The sequence below is a fragment of the Zosterops lateralis genome, assembly GCF_965231275.1.
Source record: "Zosterops lateralis genome assembly, chromosome: 6".
In the NCBI taxonomy this organism is placed as follows: domain Eukaryota; kingdom Metazoa; phylum Chordata; class Aves; order Passeriformes; family Zosteropidae; genus Zosterops; species Zosterops lateralis.
The window spans coordinates 10485434-10504860 of NC_139761.1; the positions used below are offsets into that span (position 1 = coordinate 10485434).

Below are 19427 nucleotides of genomic sequence, written 5' to 3' on the forward strand. Positions count from 1 at the left end.
GAAGTTTACTCAAAGTTGTTATTAGGGACCCACTTCTCTCCATCAACCTGTGCAACACTCTACCTTTGTACAAGAACAACCAATTCTGGTTTAGCTGCTTCTGTTTCACGTTGGCAAATGTATCGCATTTTTATCTACCCTACCTAGACATGAGAATTCAAGAGATATAAATTAATCAGAAATAAGACTTCTATTTAATTTTTAAAAAGCAGTGGGATCTCTATCTTTTTACCCTACAGGGAGTCAACCTCCCTCCTGCTGGGAGATTCTGATGTACTAAATCTGAATTTAATGCAGCAGTAGAGATTTTCACTCTAATTATTCCATTAGAAAGCACACAGATGTCTCACACTGTACTCATAAATTTTCAAGTAGATATCAATTTTCTGCATTCACTTTTTATTCTAGCAACTGACCTCTCTGGATCATTAATCCTGAGTTATGTGCTTGGCAAACCACAGTGAGCTCCTTTTGATGTTGATTTTCATATAGCGTTTTGTTTAGTATTTCTAACAACTTCCAGAATTTTAGCACTATACTTACTGAAAGAATTTCAGAAAATGTCACGAGGAACTGAGGAGCCGTAATGACCTTTCCATTGCAACTGATAAGGCGAAACTGAAAAGCTGAAGAACAGACTAGAAAAGGTACTGCTTGACTTGGAAAAGAAATCACGTGTCCTTCTCCTCTGAAGGAACATATTACTCATCAAATCATTTTATGTTCATGAGGCTGCTGTTCCTTTTGTCCCTCAGTACCTCACGTCCCCACTCCGATTACAATGGGATTACTCACATGCTCCCATTTCCATAAGAAACACTGGACACTGCATGTGAAAGTTCTTCTCTGACAGCAGCCAAAAAAAGTACCACACACCCTTAGTAAAAACACTTTCCCTAGAGACCAATATATAGAAAACTCATCTGAAAACAAAACACCTCTAGGCTGAGGTTCCTGCCAGTGCTCAGACTCCCCTGATGCATTTACACTGGTTGTGTCAGATGCCTCACAGTGCAGGTGATGCTCAGCGATGCCGTTGCCACTCCCCAGCCAAAAACGGTCACCTGACAGCCAATACTGGAACTGTACTAGACATCAGTAGCATTTGTAGGTCTTGTGGGACTGAGCAAATATCCCTTGTCCAGACCTGAACTGGGTAGTGCAGTACCTGTGGCTCCTGTGTAACCACAGCTGCTCAACACAACCCAGGCAAGGAATGGCTCGCAAAAGGTAACCAATTCCTTTCACTCCTGGTGGGCAACAGAAGGAGGATCATGTTGTCTAGGAAAAAACAAACTGAGGTGTGTTCCCAAGATACCCTTAACAATCAGCAAATTCCGCTAAGTGAAGGGGTCAGGTTGAAATAGCTTTGAAATACAGTTTGGCTTACAATATCTAAATTGAAATAGCTGGCAAGAGGAAGTAAAGAGCAGGAGGAGGGGGGAAAAAAAGGAAAAAAAAGAAAAAAGAGCAAAACGCTTTCTCCAGTACTTATTACCACCACAAAGCCACTTGCTGGAATCTGCTGCTTTGTAGTGGTCTGGGGTTTTCTTTTTTCCTAAGCCAACCATTTGAAAATTGATTTTGCTAACACTTACAGCTCGAGGAAAAAGATATTGCAATCTGTCATTTAAGACAATAATGAAAAACTCTGCTCTATGGTTTTTCCATTTCCACTCTCATTGTTGGCCATTGAGACAGCATGTGTAAGAACTCCAGGCTTACAAATTAACTTACCTCCTGGTAGATTCAATCAGCAATATCAGTACATACAAGGATTAGCTCCCCAGTGTCAGAATGCAATATTGCAAGCAGGCAGCCATATCCCAGACTATCATCAGACAAGTAACAACGACTAAGGCAGGCTGAGCTGGTTACTAAGTGGGCAGGCCATGGAAAGAAATTGCTGCTATAGGGAAAAATGCTGCAGTTGCCAATTTGGTTTCCTTATAAACCATCATCAAGGGTCTCCAGGCTCTGACCTCCTGAATGTATTTTAGCCACATACTGGTTTGGATACAATTATCTTTCTTTAGTTCTGAACATTTGCAGCTTATACATGAAGCAAACATCAAGTGAAAAAGGTAATTTTATTTACATTCCTTTAAGGTGGATGCTACAACAGATATCTGATATTCTAGCAGCAAACATACTACATTAATGTGTAAATGATACCTCCACAATTGCTTGCTAAATATCTCCTGAGGTTTCCCTAATTGTGGTTACTATCATGCAAGCTAATAAAAATTCCCAGCACCCACATTCCAAGTCAGCTCTGAATACAGAGCAAGGAATTTCAGCTTGGGCTAACCACCATGCCAGGGCATCCAGATGATTTCTAGTTTCATGCTGGCTTGTGGCCAGGTCATTTGAAACACAGAACATGAAACTCAGACCCATGAGCAAAGGAATAACTAAGACCTATGAGCAAAGGGTAAATTTTCCTCAGAAGGACAACAGAAATATGGATTTTTAAAAAGTGTATTTAAATGCATTATGCTAGGTTTGAATTAAATCCACATCAGACTCATCTCACTCTTGATTCATATTTTTTGTTAAATACCAGCAAGTAGAAGAGAAATATATGTAATACTTGACAATTTTAAGATGCTAATCTTACCCTTCAGTGGGACTTCTTTAAGTAGTTTTTTAAGTAAAAAAAAAAAAAAAAGATTATTCTTCATGTAAGATTTCTATTATGTTTTCAATCTTTTCCCTTTTTAAACAGTTTTCTTTTTGTTTTAACATAGGCTAGGCAATTGCAGTGTTTTAGTGAAGTATCTTAACCCATTAAACAACAAACCAGAAGGAAAAAAAAATCAGAAAGGCTCTCTAATAATGTAAAATATCTCCCCCCCATTTTAGTTAGTCCACCTCACTTCACAAGTGTAAAGGCACAGAACAGAAGCTATTAGCATTTCTGCTTTAATGGGGAGATTCTATATTTCTTACCTGTAAATGAAGTATTTTAGATTCATTATTCCGCAGCATTTCCTTCTGTCTTTCAATTTCTATTTCAAAGCTACAAATCTGATTATGTAAAGTTTGTATACTCTTGTTCTTTTCCAAACTTTCATTCTGGAGCAAGGCCACCTGGAAAAAATTCTACAATTACTCCTGCCAAAGTTTATTAAAATACCTATAACTTTGTTAGTTTAAAACTATCTTAAACACATAAAAGGGAAAAGATCCTAATAAAATCTCTCTCCATGTCTTGCAAATAAACAAATAAATAAATAAACCCCAACCTTCTGTTAGCTGTTTTTGCACTTCCAGTGTATGCCATTGGGATAACTTTGGCTTAAGAAAGTGCAGATGGGACACAAAACCAGCAAATAACTTGTGTCTAAATGTAACATTTTCTTTATTCACTTGTTTAATGGCTTGGTTTCCTGGTTTCCACCAACTGACTTGGGAGTTGCTTGGAGTTTGGAAGAAACAACCTAATTCACTCTAAATTGGTGTTAAGAACTCGAGCCCTGCACAGAAGGGACACCAGAGACAAGCTGAGCTAGTTGGATCAGGGAACAGTTATCTCCACTTACTCCAATCTGTCCTGATCTATAGCAAATTTAAGGAAAAACGTCTGCATGGGATTGACTTGACTCAAAAGAATGCGATGGTGATGAAAACTCTTGAAATGAGTGAATACAGAAGGGATCCATGCATTTGAAGGACAATCCAATGGTGCCTACTAGTAGAAAAGACTAAAGAACTACAGGCTGTGAATTATATTCTCTCTCTGTACTGATATTGTATGAATTTATTCATTAGTGACTCATGTTGTTTCTAAAACATGAGCCTTGTTAAAAGAATATTGTATTATATATCTCCTTGGGGATGAAAGTAATACAGCAAATATTTTCTGTCACACTGCTTAGTGCTTGTTCATTAATGTGGTTTGGAGAAGGGGGCTGGTGGTGGTGCATTGCTTTTTTGAGAAATATAGCTTTTCCCCAGGCAAGATCATTCAGCAGCAAAAACGTAGAAAACAAACACTTGGCACAAGATGATGTTTGGACATGCCCTGACTATTCCACAGATAGATCTTTATATGGATATGACACAGCACCAGTGCAGACCCAAAAAAATCTTGATAAATGTTTCACATCAAGACCAATTACTTGGATGTTTCATGTTCTCAAAAAAACTCCCTGGCCTCTATTACAGGTGCTAGTTTGAGGTTAAGCCATCTTCACCTCTGATGTGGGTGCCACTGCAGAACTCCATCCCCCTAACTGCCCTCTAATCAGACACCATCACCAAATCCCTTATGTGTCACTGCATTCCTAGCAGAACCTAGCCTGTTTGAAAAGGTAATTTATCTCAAATCTCTGAACCAGCCTAAACTAGACAAAGGCCTGTCAAAATGCACAGGCATTCAGCAAGTTCATTAGACAGGGGCCCCAAAATACAGAGGTACCATAATATATGTGTGGGTATCTACTTTTGAATATAGTACTGTACAGTATGTGTGCATATACACACATAGGCTGGTTCTGCACTTTATACATGAAAAAAATGGGAAAAGAAACTCAACAAAAATGAGACAAAGCTAAGTTCGTCAGTGCAGAGAGAGAAGCAATATTAAGGCTGAAGGAATGCACACCCAGGTACTAGAAAAAAAATTCAAGAACAAACAAATTTAAACCAGTACCTCTGCCTCCCAGACATTTAAGAGCTGCTCAGTGGATGCTTTATTTTTTTGCACCCTCCATTTCCTTAATGAAGCAGAGTTCTTTAGTTAATTGTGATCTTGACATTTCCTTTTTCTCACTCTTTCCTCCCCAGGCCTCCAATGACAAGGCAGTTATGCCCTGGGTCACTAAGCACTGCATTTCCATTTTTGCACAAGTTATAAAATGTGGGCCTGTCTTGTACTGAGATTTTCCAAGCAGCTTTACAGAATACAAGAAAAGTAGAATTATGTCCTGCAGTCCTGAATCATACAGAACTGTCACTGGTAAGTCAGCAATTGTAGTTTGGCTGTGATTTGTGAATAAAAAAAATTAACACTAAATAGTTTCTCAACTATAGTTTCAGCATAAGTCTTCAGAACTTCAGTTTTAAAAAGGCCACAGCATCTAATTACAAATTGCATCAGCTTCCTTTACTTAGCTGGCATATTTGAAATATTCCTAGGAAAAAGCATGCTCTTATTCAGCAATTTTGCAAATTAAGCTGTTGCTTGTTGTTACTTACTAAAAAAGAATGGAAAAAACTTTATGCCACAAGAAACTGTATTCAAACAGGTGTCATATTTAACTCTCATATTAAAAAAAGAAAAAACAGTTTATACCAGTTTACTATAAGAATGCAATGAAGCCACAAAATTATGTTCAACTGATTACATCCAACATTACAGAACTGTGGGAGCTCAGTCTGCAATTCTATGCAATCACAGAGGGGGAAAAAAGCACTGAATTTTAATTCCCCCCACAAAGTTCTGATTCAAGATTTTACATCTGACCTTCTCTTACTACTCTTTGCCACCAGCACCATTCAATACCAAACTCCTATTCAGTACAAGCTTTGCAGCTCTGAAGCTTTCCAGTTTGCCTACTCCACATGTGTTGTTAAAGAATGTGGTGACTAGGAGAAGACAACTTCTCCTTTCCCCTCCAGATGTACCACAGAGAGAACCCCAAATGAAATCTTGACCCTATAACAAGCTAAGATGACTTCCACTGACTTCAGCAGGGCTAAGATTTCTGACATACCCATCAATCAGCAAAGGTGACTTTGCACTGTTGCTCTTCAGTGCATTCATTAACTTTTTCCTCAAAGAAGAGCACGGCAATAAAGTTACAAATCATTTTGTAACCCTTCCCTAGAATAAAGTCACTGACATATGACATGTGGTTAGCTATTCTGGTAACTTGGCACTGGCTTGGGATTTCCAGTGATTCAACTCTTCATTGTGAATAGGAAGAAGTCTACAAAGTAGGAAGTAAAAATAAAAAAAATGGACATACGATGATAGGCAGTTATGTCCTAAATGAAAGTTGAAACAAGAATTGAAGATAAAACAGTAGTAAAGTGTCGAGTCTCCAAGGTCTGTAAGAGACAAACATAGAACCACTGGGCTTTTTTAAAATGACAAAGCACCTCTCAGGACACTGACAAAAGGCAGAACATGATCTATTCTGCAAGTCACGGGGAACGTGGGTTTTTTCCTATGATGTGAAAAAAATTGTGTAGTTTTAATCAGACTAATGAAAAACGAACTAAGGATATGAATCTGTACCTCCCAAAACCGAAAAATGTAAAGTTCCTACACTGACAAAGTTTCACAACGCAAAAGCAAACTTAAGTAATGTTGTGGATCGTCAAACTAAGACCTTCCTACACATGTAAAAAAATTCTATCTAAAAAACCTGTACTAGACCTCTCCCAGGTTCAATGGCTTCAAGTTCAAAACTGAGCAGTTCAGGAACAAACATGCTGGGGGCAAAAAACACATTACACTGTTCCAGTTAATGTCTGCTTGCTGCAGCTTAATGACCTTACTGAGACCCAGGCAGAAGAGATCTCTCTAGGCCAAGAAGGGAAGGTGCTTTCTAGACAGAGCTTGCTAAACTCTAGCTTGTGATCTGCTCTAAGATGACAGAAATTATATCCTAAGCGCCACTGAGCTTACACCGGACTTGCTACTTGTAAACTCATTTGAGAAAAATCTGAAGGGACTCCTGACTCTTGTGCCTGCTTTTGTAGAATACTTCGGTAATTCTGGGATCTTCTTTCCCCTAAAAATACAGAAACATCAGTTTGATGTCCATGAAAGACATGGACATCAAAAGGATTTAAGAAAACAGTAATTTGTCCTGAAGTTTTGTATTTTTTCAATCATAAATCAAAGCCTTGAATTTTATTTGCAGAACACATGGTTAAGTCACTCAAGTTTATTCACAAGACCATAGCTGATACAACTCCTAGCATCTCCCAAATCCCAAACAATTTAAAACCTGGAGTCCCAAGGAAACACTGCAACATGAACTTCATGCTGGTCTAGCACTAAAGCAGACATCATCATGCCCATGAGTTACGGTATATTTAATTTAATTAACCTGTGCAGGTCTTTAAGTTTGGAGAGTAAGAATAAAAATAAATAAAATAAATAACCAGTTTATTACACACTTGTGAAATTATGTCAGGAAAAATGATGAGGTAGCAAAGATACAGCTCATAGTGCTGCCATGGCTTTCTGAACTCTGTTCTGTAAGAAGGCAGCTCAGAGAGGAAATACTGAACTGTTTATCTGTGTGAAGAAAGTGTTTTAATTAAGTTATCAATGAGGAAAATTGTCCATGGAGTTGCGAAGCCAAGTTTCTCACAGCATTTCATTATGTAACAATGGTACAAAGATATGCTAAATGGCTTGATAGCTTTTGAAGCCTACAAGTGCTTTAGCTGTAATGTTGAACAGCTGTGAAACAGGGGAAAAGCGTTTCTTCCAGTACTTTCATATGATTTAAAGAAGTCAATGAAAATTAGAAGTGAGTAGAAGATATACCTTATTTTCTAGAGCATTGCTCCACTCTTTCAATAAGTTAACATGCTGCACTGCTGAGCTGGCTTCATGTGCTTTAATTTGTTGGTTTGTTCCCTGTGACAACAAAGAATTTATACATTTTAGCCAATTTCACTTCTTTTAAACCTATAAAGAAAGAGTATATAAAGACATCGAACCAACACTATATATTTTGGTTCACAGGTGCTTGTTGCAGAACTGTAGAGAGGAGGGAAATCTACTTGGGAATTTACAAAAATCAGGAATACATTTAATATAGCAAGTGTTTTGTTTTATATAACTGCTATGTATCTCCATCCAGTGTGCTTGACATCTCAGAAACACTAAAGATGAACAAGATTTGCAAAATGCATTGTATTTTAGAGTCTTTTGTATAGCTTAGAACTAAAGAAAGCACAATAAAACCCTTGAGTCATATAAAATCTGAAACTTCCAATTCTGCTAACTGTAATTTAAAACTTCCATTCTGTTTCATGAACAGCTTCATAAGCACTACATTTTCCTTCAGTTGAATATTAAAGACAAATATTTAAGATAAGCTTATCATCACTGGAAAACGCCGGCTTTATAATCTACACTGAGCATTATTACAATGCCTATTTTGTCATGTTTAAGATGTTACCATGATATTCAGATATGCTGCCTCTGCACAACCTATAAGTGCTGTTACAAATAACCACTATATAAAGAGTTTACAGAACACACATAGAATTATATACAGAGTACATAAGATGCAGACCACATTACTTACTTCATTTGTATCATGTTGCATTTACACCTACTTCAGTAAGTGCTTTGCAATGCAGAGGATATTAGCTTTGTTGGTAGACAGTGCTGCAAAGCAACTGAAAGGGTTTCAGTGATCCTCAAGGTATGTACTCTATATAAAATACTAAAAATATATATGTGGATATATGTACATATATGCACACATATACATACATAAAATGAATGGCAATACGTACGACATAACAGTGGGCAGGGTTACAGCATTAATCAGCTCTACCACTAAGAGCATTACTGTTAACACTTAAAAAGATGAATGCTCATTATCTAAGAACCTGGAAATACCTGCAGGTTATCATCTGTTGAGAAGTGCTGTTCCTTAGCGAGTCCTTGTCTCTTTAAATAGCCATGGGCTAACAAATGAATCATTCTATCAGATAAATGCCATTTTTTCCTGTCAGCAGTTTCTGAAATGTCCTGACTAATATTTTCATTACATAAGCATCCAAATCCAGGATTTATGGTAAGGGAAGCAGAATATTGGAAGAAACTGGAATAAGACTACTGAAACTAAGCTCTGAGGTTTGACTTTATTTTTTTAAGTATTGCAGGGATTGCCAGGATTAAAATCTAGAACTTTTTTTTAAAAAAAATTTCATGCTTTTATTATATACCTGTGTGCACACAGACATATTAATGCACATAAAAATACGTTTTAAGTGTGCTAACCTATGTGTAACCTCAATTAAAAATATTAAGAGACACAAATGAGAGAAAATATAAACATAGTTCAAGAAAATGCTTTCATAGAAACAACTGAAGTTACTAGTCTATTTTTTGAAGAGTTAAAGAGACTTTCCTTTTATCCTAAGGTAACAAGTTCTTTGAATGTGTCATATTCCTATTTCAACAAGATACACCCAATAACTGAACTTGCAAACCACTGCAGGAATGTGAGGGCTTTTCATGTTGTTTATTTTTAAAATGCAAAATTAAACAGTTCCTGTATAATCACTTAGTGCAACTGGATGATTTTCTTAACTGTAACTACAGAAGTCCAGAACTTTCATGTCAAAGAATTAGGTTCTATTTGCAGAGTTTCATCAATTGGGAAGTACAATTGTTATATACTGACCTGAAAAGTGCAGCCATAACGCTTAAAACTACAGGTACTTGGGGCATTAATACATTCTGACAAATGTGCATTCAACTGCAATAGGAAAAAAATGTGAGTTTTGGCAAAAAGACTTTTGCATGATAACATAAAGGGCAGAGGTTATCAGGTTTGTATTGTGTGCCATTTGCAGAACATACAACACACATGTGTATATTTTCTCCAGTCTGATCTCAAGTGCTAATTCTGTATATACACATATGTAAACCACACGCACATGCCAATACAGTATACAGAGTGATACATTTAATATACAGTGAAACTTCTACCAAAGACTATTTCAATAGGTAACCCAATTTCAAAAAACCAAAACAAACAGAAAGAACGTCCTCAACAATTATTTGATTTTATGTGACTTTAGTGAATGGCTAATCTTTTCTCAAACAGTGGTATTGTTTTTATACTGGTGCTCTGAGCAAGTCTTAAGATCAGTTTCACTGTAGTAAAGTAAAAGTACATTTTTTTCTAATCCTAATTTCACAAGGAACCAACTTTTCAAAACATAACATGCAATTCTCCGTGCCTAAATTTAACAGTCAAATTACACAAAAAAGACTAAACAAGTACTGCATGAAACACACAAAGAGTTTTAGAATAGGAACAGTTAAGTAATTTAAAAAAATGCAGTACACAGGATTAAAGCTGATTAGTAAAATGCCTGCATTTTTCACAGATTGAGATTTAGTCCAATGTCTTGGATTATTATGAGCACAGACCACTTTTCATTTCAAAGTAAACCAATTCACAGAAGCATATACATGTACATGGACAGCAGCAGCACAGACGGCAGCAGCTGGATGCAAAACTGCCTAAAAGTTGGAGCAGAGAGACATTTTTGGAAAGGACAGACTAACAAACACTCTCTTTTCAAAAACAGAGTCTGCAGTTTGTATTTCCCACAAAGCAGACAGGAGCCAGAGCCTGGCTCCTCAGCTGGCATCACTCTTTTGGGTTGTAGAATCCCATTTGAAATTCCCACACCTTAAGCCCCACATGACTCAGCTCATCCACCTCCCCGGAAAGAAGTGGTGAATCAACACTGCTTTGAATGTGTAGCTCTGGAACAGACAAGAGAGGCTTTAATATCTCAAAACCAAGATGCCATCAGTCACTCATCTCTGATTCACAACTATTGTGTTCTAAACACTACCTGTAGAAATTCACAGTATCATTTCAAAAGACATGTAGTGGAGAAAAAAATAAGAACTAAGAAAGGGACATGTGGTCTAACAGGTTTTACGAGAATCTCACGTTTTTCAGCTTCTCAAAACCAGAAGTCTGCCAAAGAGTTATGAATTAAACATGAAAATTGCCTTTTATTCTACAGTAAGACATCCACTTGTACACTACGGAATTTTCTCAAACTGTTAGGCAGGCATTTTCCCATTTTCTGCATAAGACTTCTTGTCCCTAATCATGCAACCAAGAATACATTGATACATACATTTTCACAGTATTAGAAAAAAAAATTAAGCAACATACAGCAACAGATGATGCAGGGCAAAGGGCTGTTTAAAGTTGTTTCTGCCCATGATTTCAAACCCCATTCTGACTCTGTGTGTAACAACTCAGCCTTTAATGGTGCAGTTCTTACAAGCACTCAGACACATCTCTTCTGAAAGTAACTACTGAAGTCAGGGTTTAAGAATAAGCCAAAGTGCTCCAAAAGCAGGATCTTATCTTGGCAGTAAGCACTGGTAGGGTTGGCCAAAATATGTATTTTCTCTTTTCTTAACAGCTCAATTTCTCTTAATAAATACACTATCTATCATATATTTTGTATTTCATTATCTTGGAGGAAAAGACTGCATTAAACTTTGGCAGGAGTCTTATGTGCCTTCTGCACTCTGCCACAATTAATAATTTACAAGTGCAAGTGAAAAATGGTATGAATCCAGCTCGGGAAATAAGTAGTAGAGGAAAGAGAAAAGCTCATCCTCAGATCAGAAACTTCACTTTCCTTAAAAGAGGCTTACTGAATGATGAAGATTTCAGTAAGTTCTTCCCTATCCTTGGCAAGTAAGTTCTACTTTTAGGGAAAAAAATAAGTACCTCAGTTTTGACAGATGCTACTTTTATCTTTCCATGTACAGTAATGTGGATCTCTTCAAATCAGGCTTTAATTTTTTTTTCATCTACATATTACTTCTATGCATTAGGAGAAACTTTTATGCATTATTACTTCTGCTGTTGGAGGGTTGTACTCAACCCTAATCTCATACCATTTCTCTAAGTATCAGTTACTATTTTCCCCCCAACATTTAACAGATTTCATTGAAATTTAAGATGAAATTACATCTATACATATCTATATGATTTTTTTGTAGTCTCTACTAACTCTTGCCAACTTGCACTGAATTTTAATTGTGTATTTTTGTTTTACTATAAGCTAACTACCCCAAGATGCTGCTCTGTGGTGCTGAAATGAGGGAAGGGCAGGGGGAGGGCTAGTAAAAACGAAAGCAGGACGGACATGCGCTAATCTTGGACAAGCCAAGTGTAATAATGACTCAAAATTAAGAAATTGTTTCTTTTGAAATAGTTTTTCAAGAAATCATTAAAAACATTTGAGTGTTATCACACTTAACTGTGTGGTAGAAAAAGCTTTTCCTTAGATCTCACATTTTAATAAGGAAATGGCTTCTGGCAAAATTCTTGCGAGATCTTACCAAAGACACTATTTAATTTTTCAGCACAACACTGGGCATGACTTCTTACCTCGCTCCTCATGAGTGTTTTAACACTACATTTATGAGGACATGAAACCATGACACATGGGCAGTCTGTATCTTCATGTTTCTACAGAGGAAGAAAGCAAACAAACCACAAATCAGATCTTACTCTTTTAATTAAGAGAGGACTTACCTGCAAAGAAAAGCATCCTAGAATAATTAAAAACCTTACAAGATATTTTTTCAGTGTTATTCTCAAATGCACAGAACTGCAATTGCTCAAACATCAGTTTATACTTATGGTGCAGGTGTTGATATTCTGAAGCAAAACCAAGGATTTCCTTGTGTTTTCCAACACAAAGCAAATCTATTTGCTTACCATTTTATTGGCTTTACTTCAAACAATGAAACACCAGTCAAAGTTAAGTTTTAATCCCCAACAATTACTCACAAAATTGGGCGTCTTTAAAAGAAAGCAGAACCAGTGCAGATGTCCTCTCTAGTAAGGGTATATAGTGCATGGAAAAGTTCATCAGAAATGCACACTGCCCATTCTCAGAGGTTCTCTTTCCTATGTACAGATATTCCCTTCCAATTCTTCTCTAATTTTGATTCCTTTCAAACATCTGATACTAAGACTCACTGTTACACATCACGATGCCAGACAGGGACTTTAATCTGAGCCCACGTGACAGGTATCTCAGCATAGCTGTTAAACCCCATCACCCCAGTGAGGGAAGAAAGTCAGGCCCAAGGTAACTGAATTTACATTTCCTCTCAGTTTTCTCAACAAAATGAAAAATCCATTTCTCGTCAAGTGACACATCCCATTCAACTTGAAACACACTGCTTCATTTCTGGTACTTAAGAAAAGCAAAGGAAACAAAGCTCTAGGTTTATAAGCCTGCTAGAAAGGGAAGAACAGAAAAGCATGCTCTTTTTGCCCAGTAACCAGGTCTATTTTTTGAAACAAAACCAAGATGTAAAGGAGAGCTGATCTCCAAGATGTGAAAAGCCTTGGTCGGAATTCTGGCACAAATCTGCCACTATCTGAAACTGTGTCTCTCCTTCTTTTAAAGCAGCCATCAGACACTGTCCTGACCCATATACCCTGCCATGCTCCCCATTCACTGGGGACATGGCACAGCCCCAGTGACAGGAACCAGGGAACCCTCAGCTGCTCCTCAGCCAGAGAGCTGGGACAGCTCCTGAGCCATCTCCAGTGTGTCCCCAGCAGGAGCAGCACCAGCCTCTCTCCTCAGAACAGCCTCTCAGGGTGACAGCCATGCTCTTCTGACAAGCAGAGTCCCAGAGCACCACTCCTGCTCAGAGTCAAGAGCTGGACCTGGTCTCCCATTCTGAACACATCTGCAATCCTGCTGAAAGGAGACATCACACACAACCATGTGGCTTTAGGAGCCTAATGCCCTGCACACTTCCTCAGTTATTGATCAACTACAAACCCAGAAAAGTAATACTCCCCTTCCAATGTTCATTCCCTAATTTAATTCCCTAACCCGCCCAAACCATCTGACAAAGGCTGTGACACTGAGTCTTGGTTCATGGTAAAAATCAACATGCAACTCCTCAGCATTCTCTCCTGTTTTCCTCCTTGCTCCACATCCCAGTGTCCACCCATTGAAGCCAAGACAAGCCTTTCCAGCGACTTCAGAATATACCAGAGTAATCCCAGTCGAGTGGCAGAACTCTCTCCCTCCTAATCTAAATCCACCCAGCTGAGTACATAAAGCCAAATGCCAAATCCAGTACAAAGCACAGGGGACACCACACGCAGGGCTCCCAGTACAGGTGAGGGCAGGGCAGGATATTAACACGGCTCCCAGAAAAGCCAGTGCCACATTAGGAGCATGTCTGGCTCCAGAGCAGTGGGCAGAGCCCAGATTGCCCTGGCAGGGTCTGGGTTATGGCCAGAGTTTCAGGGAGGAGTCCAGGCACTAAGCAGATCCATGTCACACAACTGCTGTCTAAGGATCAATTTTACAGGACAAGCACTTCCACATTGCTTTGTGGATTACACACAGAAAAACACAGCAATCCAGAAGCATTTTAGACTACTAATCTCCATTTTAACAATGTACCATCTTTACCTGTCAGGAGGCAAAGGATGGAAAAGGTATGTTTGTGACAAAAAGAAACCCTAAATTTTTTAGATGGTTTGAACAAAAGACAAATGCAATCTTAAAAAAGCATTCTGCTAACATTGTTAACTTGTTGGAGTCTGCCTCCAACAACGGGGATTTCCTACCCCACGGGTCACGGGATTCTATGAAGACATGAACCACATGTTCTCCAGTAAAATTTCTTGTTTCCATTTGCATACCTTTTTTCTCAGTCTGCTCCCCCTATCTCCGTTTTCAGTTCAAGTCACTGAGGCCAGCCTCAGTCATTATTATATTAGAGAAAATTCTGGGCTACAGAACCTGGAGATGAACTCAAAATTCATCTCTAAAACCCCAATTTTATCAACGGGGTGACAAAACTCAAATGAGAAGTCAAAAGAAACCTTATGGTACCTAAAGGGAACTACAGAAAGCCTGAGAGGGACTTTTTACAGGGGCATGTAGAGACAGGACAAGGGAGAAGGGTTTTCAGCTGATAGAGGGCAGGTTTAAATAGATATTAGGAAGTTCTAGACTGTGAGTGTGGTGAGGCATTGGAATAGATTTTCCAGAGAAATAGTGAATGCTTAATCCCTGGAAGCATTCATGCCATGCTGGATGTGGTTTTGAGCAATCTGGTCAAGTGGAAGGTGTGCCTGCCCACAGCAGAAGGGTTGGAACAGGAATGATCTTTAAGGTCCCTTCCAAGACAAACAAACCATTCTGTGATTCTAAGATTCAAACATACAGTGTCATTAAGCTTCTGATCTTATTACTAAAGTATAGGGAGGTAACATTTTAATCAGACCACAACAAAGAAGCCCATTTCCATTTCTATAACCACTAAACTTTTAAAAATCTAGGAAAAAGCCCCCAAAATATCAGCCAATCCAGTTCGCAGAATATAGTTAAAATTCAGTGATTCTATCTGTTAAGACAACAAACATTTTTTAATATCTTTTTGCCTCATGTCAATCCCCAGCCTAATAATAATTATGGGAGAACAGCATCCACAACCTACTTAAATACACTTTCACCTCTGTATCAGATTGTACTAAAACAAATACATGACAGACTTAATTTTTTCTGTGTATTTTCATGTCTCAGCTGCCTTATTCTAGGTAAGGCCCAGTTATTGCACTACCAGCCCCTGCAGGTGTGCACTCAAATAACTGAGAGCCAAATCTAAACCAGAACTTGGCAAGTTTCTACCTATGCCTTTTTGTAACATCTCCAAGCAAGGAACACTTCTCACTGTTATCAGACTTCACCTAACAAACAACAACACAAGGATAGAAATGAGAATAAAATTTACATTACTCTCACTATAGTAAGAAGGTGTGAGATCCAAGATCATCAAACTACAGAAACTACATAGACAAAATTTTTTTAAAAAAAGTTAAAATCATACCAAGACAGATTCAGCATAGTATCTTTCAACGTGAAATAACACAACACAGTCAAGTTAAAATTCTATGTGTAAAATAAAAGCATGACTTTCTCAGCCTCTGCTCTATAATTCTAACCCTCAATATGCTGCCTATCAGACTCTGATAGCTACTCTGATGCTAAGAACAGCAGTAACTCATCCCAGGCCTGTCATGTACCACTGCTGGCTATGGCAAGGTACAATTTGCTTTTACATTCTTCCTATCCTCTCATAAGACACAACTGGTTTTACATCCTTCCCTTCCTCCCACAACAGATCACAAAGTACCCAAGAAGGATTACATAGAAGATGCTATTATGCCAATCAATTGCAATGCTTATGCTTTTCTTGCACAGTATTTGATTGTTATTATGGTACTTGCATTTATTATCTAAATTGTAAAAAATTCTAAAAGGCATAGCAAAATTAATTACAGTATCAATACCAGGCAGTGGATCTGAACTTTTTAAAAATGCAACATCTGAACATCAGAATAAAGAAAACATTTCCTATTCAATGCATTTTTTTTTTTCTGCAGGAAAAAGACATGTTTTGAAAGTCAGCCTATTTTCTTTTTTGAATTATTAATTCTGGCTGAGAAGCCAAAGATCTTTTGGCAGCTACAGAGAAGGACAAGAAGAGTTGTTATTATTCTACATTAATGTAGAGAATCTTAATGTATATACACAAGAAAATACTGCACCTGCAACATAATCATTGGGACTTGGCTTTTACAGTATTTACAGGTTGTCTCCCGGTATTTACAGGTCTTCTCCACATGGTCTGGCAAATCTTTTCTCAGTATTTTTTCTTTGCAATCAGCACGAGGACATGGGAGTTCTTCAAACTGACAATCAGTTCTCAAATGCATCTGAAAGATTAAAAAAAAAAATAAAATCAATCCAGTTAAGTTTGGTGCATGTCTTCCATCCTTTGAGGATATCCAACATTAGATAACTTCAGTTACCCAAAGTAAGGAGAGTTATTTTGTGAACTGCATCACACACTGACAAATCTACTCAGGAATACATTTCTGACTGTACAGTCCCTTTGCCTGGACAGCTGATTTCACTGTGTTACAGATGTACATGAGCTACTTCTACACTAAAAGCATTCTAACATAGCACAAAATTCTACACAGGCTATTTAAAGCAAAGGTAAGCACTCTTTTTAAAGGCTTATTATTCCACATAAACACAGATGCTGCTTTAAGTTGTTTAGGTATGTGAGCTTGCTCCCTCACAGCAAGAATCTACACATCTCACGGCAAACTGCTGTGCAGCCATTTCATAAAACTGTTGAATTACTGCTATCTCATGCCTTCACCAAAACAACTCCAGGTTATTTTACACAACTCTGGAGAAGCCAATGGTTTAATTTCATGCATAAACACCACATGAGAGGATTAAGATAAATAAAAATGCACCAAAATAGAAACAAAAATTGTCACATTTGTCAAGTACAGATTAAGAGTCTTCACTATTTTATTTCTCCTTCCAGTTTTAATTTGGTTCATACATTTATATTTCCAACCTTTAGTGCCAGAAAATCACATGATTTTTTACAGTTTCTTACAGTTAATAAAAAAGCTGAATTTCAAAACAATTAAAATCTATCATAACATTTATAAACCACATTAATCACTAGTGAGAGCAAGTTAAGTAATTGACTGTGATTTTAATTTGTAAGAATTTTTTCTTCACTCTTTAACTCAGAAGAAAGCTTATGACTGTTAGATAAGCTTACCAGTAATTGACCCAATGACAGCTGTTCCTTACAGCCCTTGTTTTCATTTCTGCAGTATATCTGAAGGGCAAGTAATTCTCTCCTGCAACAATTATCTTTAAATACCTGAAAAATCAAAAATCACTTTCTTTTAGAAACTGAAAAGCACTCAAGGATATGCAAGTTCGTATAAAGTAGAAGCCATGCAATTCAGCCAGAGCAGTGTCATTCAATTCTAGCTTCATGTGCCAGAAATAAAATCCTGCAATTCTGTTTTTCTAGAATGTGCACAACACTGAGGTTCCTCCACTGTGAAGCAGCCCAGTGAAAGAGCATTTGGACAGATACTCTGCTGCTTTTTCAGTTTTACTATAAATACAATAAAGGAAAAGGTACAAGAAAGGACCACATTTGCTGCTATTTGCTTGCCAATATTAGGCCTGCACAAGCTAGAACTCTCTCCATTGTTTGGGGAGCTGCTGTATTGGGCACAATACCATAAGACAAAAGAGACTCAAGGCACAGTAGTCTGGAGGGGAGGTGTCTCATGGATGGTGGTCCCAAAATTATTAGATTGGCTGGCTGGAATACCTCTTTACACTTCAATGTAGGTACACATAATTACAGATATTTTCTAAGGTTTTGGATGGAAGGAGATTTTTTATTTCATAGGTAAGTGGGCTTTAGCTGTCTCTCCATTTTAATAGTTATAAGCACTTTCGGAGTTTTTTGTCCACAATAAAACTGGAAGAAGTTACAAATAAAGAGGCTGAGGTTTGAGTTTTACACTTTTTATGGAAGATACTCCCTAAGAGACAACACAGCTGAACTCTCAGAGTCAAATTGTGAAGGGCAGGAACTAGAGAGAGACAGGAACTGAAAATCTGAAAGTCCAAAACCAAAGAGATAAACGTCTAATTGTTTTTCAACTGCTTTAATAGCCATTAAGAAATACCTTAAGAAGCCCGACCTATGACTGCTTCTCTGATAAACAGACTCCTGTGATACTGAGAACACTGCAGCACTCCTGTAATTATAGAATGGTTCTGCATGCCAACACTTAACCAAGAATTATGACCCACCTGCCCACAGTGACCATGAATCTATCCCCAGCACGAGTGAAGAAGGGAACACTGCAATCACTCTCATCTGATCTCATCTGACATGGGTCACTGATTCCTGTTTACTTCTCAGAAGCGTGTGGGAAGTTTAATGAATCAACAAGTCTCATTTAAATAATCAATTGGCTATGCTGCAGTGTCTTTTCCAAAGTAATTCACAGGGTTAGTATGCAGAGTTTTGCTGACTGAGTAAGTAAGAAGATAACTTTCAAAGTTTTTCAAAGACTATCTAAAAGCATTTCTGTGATTTAGGACTTCAGCATTCTGTGGGAAGAGAGGTTTCCAGTTTCATGAAAAACACTGATTTCCACAGTTAGTCTAACAGGTATTTAAGTATACATTGGCCTTCTTGTCCTGTTTAAAGATGCTTGAAGTTTGATAACAAATGTACATATTTATGTATATTGAGAACCAGAATGGCAGTTAAAAGAACAACTAAATTAGGCATCATGATTATTGGTCTGAGCTCCTGTAGAGTCCATCCATGTCAAAACCAAATCACACTGAACACTGTCCAGGGAACTGTTTTGGATTAAAGCAAAGAGAGATTAACATACCCATCAACCTTTTCTTGAAAATAGCTACAAACACAAGTATTCATTTACACAAGAACGACTACTAGTACAAATAATTTACTGAACATTTTAGCAATAATGTAAAAACCACATAAACCGTGTACTAAGCCAAGACGTTTTTGTACCTTCAACGTTTCAAAGGCAGCAAAAAGTTTTGATGTGAAAAACAGTGAAGAGGGTATCACTGAAATAACTCATACAAATAAAAAAATTGATTCCATTACCATTACTTGTAACTCCCCACTGTCCTAATTCCAGTGGGGTTCACTGAACAGCACACTGTAAAAGAGATGAGTGAAACAGCAGGCACTGGTCTAGAGTCAAATCAGTGTTCACCTAGATTTGTCACATCCC

At 37.7% G+C, this 19427-nt stretch overlaps 1 protein-coding gene across 4 annotated transcripts in view; it reads right to left on the reverse strand.

Moving 5' to 3' along the window:
* The window catches only part of TRAF3 (TNF receptor associated factor 3), a 64108-nt gene that overhangs the window by 5569 nt on the left and 39112 nt on the right, over positions 1 to 19427 (reverse strand). For 2 of the 4 annotated variants that reach the window (XM_083864546.1, XM_083864547.1), the window contains 6 exons: positions 17399 to 17503; positions 16356 to 16523; positions 12150 to 12230; positions 9393 to 9467; positions 7514 to 7606; positions 2953 to 3093 (listed from right to left, as the gene is read on the reverse strand). In XM_083864546.1, coding sequence (XP_083720672.1) covers positions 2953 to 3093; positions 7514 to 7606; positions 9393 to 9467; positions 12150 to 12230; positions 16356 to 16523; positions 17399 to 17503 — 663 coding nt within the window. The remainder of the gene's footprint in view (positions 1 to 2952; positions 3094 to 7513; positions 7607 to 9392; positions 9468 to 12149; positions 12231 to 16355; positions 16524 to 17398; positions 17504 to 19427) is intronic. The other 2 variants (XM_083864548.1, XM_083864549.1) reach the window with 2 other exon arrangements.